A 2,984-nucleotide genomic window follows, 5' to 3' on the forward strand; every position below is an offset into this window, starting at 1 on the left:
TAATATCAAATGACCCTCCCCCTCCCCCTGTAAGGAGTTACATGCCAGATTAACAACGGTACCTTAACATCTTCATGAGGATTTTTTTCTTTTCTTTTTAAATTGGTTGAAGTTGTCTTTGCTGCTTGAAACTGCTAAAGTCGTGTCTCATCTGTCATGTTTCGTTAGACACCCTTTATCATAAGTAAACATAATACTCTGCAGTACACATGTGATGATTTTATTCTTCATTAATGAATCCTAAAAATATATTTGCAAAATTGCAGTATGCCATATATGCAGCGTACTGCAGGGAGGGCGTACAAAATATTAGATTATCTACACAATCATTAGCTTTATCAAATGAAGGGGTAGTTGCATTGTTAATTTTAACAAATGTTGACATAATCTGTTTTTAGAATGCAAGTAACCTACAATGTTCATAACACAAAACAATTTCAACATAAGAAAGAAATTTACTTTCTGTGTATAGCTACTAGTACGTGTACGACTTTGCAGCCTTTGTTCCCATCTAGTTTTAAAACGTATTTCTTACTCTCAAATTGAGCTCTTTGGGAGCTTTATTTGAAAACATGCTAGATTTTAAACTTAAATAAAATGAACTTTAATCTAAGAAGTGTATAAAAAGATGACAGACAGAAGACGTTAAAAGGGCACAACATTTTTTTTCTTCAAATTATCAACTATGTTATGATTTTGCAAATTACTTTTGTACCGTTATGTTACATTTTTACAAATATTTAAAGACTTTTTCATATTTATAAATCATTTAAATGTTTTCATCTTTTCTTTTTCAATATTTCAAATACTTCTCGGAAATATTAAAACTAAGTTAAATTACGCCTAATGGGAGATACAATTCCTTGAAATCTACGCATTTCTTGAATTTTTATTACGTATTATCAGAAATTAATTACGAACTGTAAATGCGGGAAAAGGATTATCGAGGGGGGGGGGGGGGTCAAGAGAACGTAGTAGAGGGATGGGGGAGAGGGTTGATACCTATATAAACACCAGATAATCATTAATGTTTATCAGTTGTTTCACAGCTTTCTAACTATAAATAATTACCCAGCCATTTATCAATTTAAGATGGATCTCATTCCAATTTCAACACGAGACCTCTTCTTCAGTGATCCATTTTTCCGTTCCAGCTGGGACGATTTCGGTCGAGTTAGAGAGGGTATGATGGCTGAGCCGAGAGATATGTTGCGTCGGTTTGAGGACGAATTCATGAATGCTAGATGTATGATGGAGGGTGGCATGCCTTGGAGTTCTAAGTAAGTTTATATTTTTAATTTATGTTTGATTAATTATAGATCTTTTAAGTCGTTTCTTAATTTCATTTTTTAATTTGATCAGGTTTGGATCGGACAGTTTGATGTTCCCCCGGCGTGCAATGTTGCCCTCTATGACCAACCCCCTGGTGAACATGTTTAAGGATGTCGACTTGTTCACAATGCCAGGAGACTCGGAGCTCATCCGGTGCACCCAAGACAAGGATAAACTAGAGGTAAGGTTTAGAATTTCCGAGCTAGTAACTTGCTTGTATGGACATTAGGATTAAACTATGTCAGGCTGAAAAGCCTTCACCTATAAGGGATTGTGATGACATACCCCTTGTAGGTCAAGGAGCTGTTGGACGCATCCCTAGCTGTATGATATGATATGATATGGACACTTTACTCAATATCCAATTGGGAACTTTTATTTTATGGATCATCTTTTCATTGCAGTCATTCTACTGTACGTAATTACCATATGCAGGATATTGAAGAAAGTTTAGATTAAATTGAAGATTAATATAAGAAGAGATCAAGCATCGACCTCGGTATCCAAGAGTTGTTAAATAATTCCAATTTCTGAACGCTTATTCTAAACTTCATTTTTTATTTTTTTGTATTAATGGTGTGACCTTTCATATTCCAAACTTAGTCTTTTTGATCTAGAACAGTTCATAGTTCATAGTTTAAAATATCTAAGGCTTACGATACGATACGATACGATGGTTTATCAATATCAGAAAATAATTGTTGTGAACTTGTGTGAGTGACATGTGTTTGTTAATTTCTTTTACCGCTGATGACTTCGTAATTTGAAATTATGAAATTGTTTAGTATTTTACAATTTTTTTATGTTTCTGTTTAGAAAAAGGGGTTTAGTAACTTAGGGTTTGAATTTAACTTTTATAAAAGAAACTTTAGGAATTTAATTTAATCATATCTAGGTTAGCCTGGACACCTCTATGTATCGCCCCTCGGAGCTGAGCGTCAAGTGTGAGAATGGTTTGTTGCATATCAGAGGCTGCCATGAGACTGAAGAGGCCGGAGGTCGGAGAAAAACGTTCCGGGAGTTCAGACGCCATTTTACTCTACCTGAAGGGTGTACACCGGAAGATCTGGAATCCAATCTATCAGCTGATGGTGTTCTCGTGGTCAGCTGTAAAGGACATCCCGCCATTGAAGAGAAGAAGACTCCAGCCGTAGAGTCTGGAAAGAAGTAAAGACGACATTTAAAATTTGATTACATATTTGACATTTAAACAGCACACACGCATTGGATTCGTACAATTTTAATGTTTTAGTTCTGCGACGAGTTTATAATTATATTTGATATCATGTTTTCTAATATCATATTAATAAAGTTATTTCATTTTAAAAAAATATTTTATTGTATTGAGCAGTGCTCAACAGAGTTAATATTATGATTTTTATTTGAAGAACACTTTTGAATAGCAAATCATTTTAGACAGCGGACTCGCAAGACATTTATACTTGTTATGATAAAAAGATCGTAATCTAACAAAATTCAAGCTTGATACAGACCATCATTGAACTTTTAAATTCTTGATATATATATATATATATCTATATTATAAAGTTATGCTCATCGTTTTAACTTTAAACCCAAAAAACTTGCGAATTACATAGTGCTTAAATTTTATTAAACAGGTTATAGATTTTGTTTAAATAAACTAGTTTTCA

The 2,984-nt window shown here is 33.6% G+C and overlaps 1 protein-coding gene across 1 annotated transcript; it reads left to right on the top strand.

The window, feature by feature from the left end:
* The first annotated feature begins 1,019 nt into the window (after positions 1-1,019).
* On the top strand, positions 1,020-2,663 carry LOC111718457 (uncharacterized). Its single transcript, XM_023494060.1, has 3 exons — positions 1,020-1,280; positions 1,363-1,513; positions 2,228-2,663. The coding sequence occupies exons 1-3, from the start codon at positions 1,093-1,095 to the stop codon at positions 2,501-2,503; spliced, it is 615 nt and encodes a 204-aa protein (XP_023349828.1). The 5' UTR covers positions 1,020-1,092; the 3' UTR covers positions 2,504-2,663.
* Positions 2,664-2,984: the final 321 nt, after the last annotated feature.

The sequence above is a fragment of the Eurytemora carolleeae genome, unplaced genomic scaffold (genome assembly GCF_000591075.1).
Source record: "Eurytemora carolleeae unplaced genomic scaffold, Eaff_2.0 scaffold78, whole genome shotgun sequence".
In the NCBI taxonomy this organism is placed as follows: Eukaryota; Metazoa; Arthropoda; class Copepoda; order Calanoida; family Temoridae; genus Eurytemora; species Eurytemora carolleeae.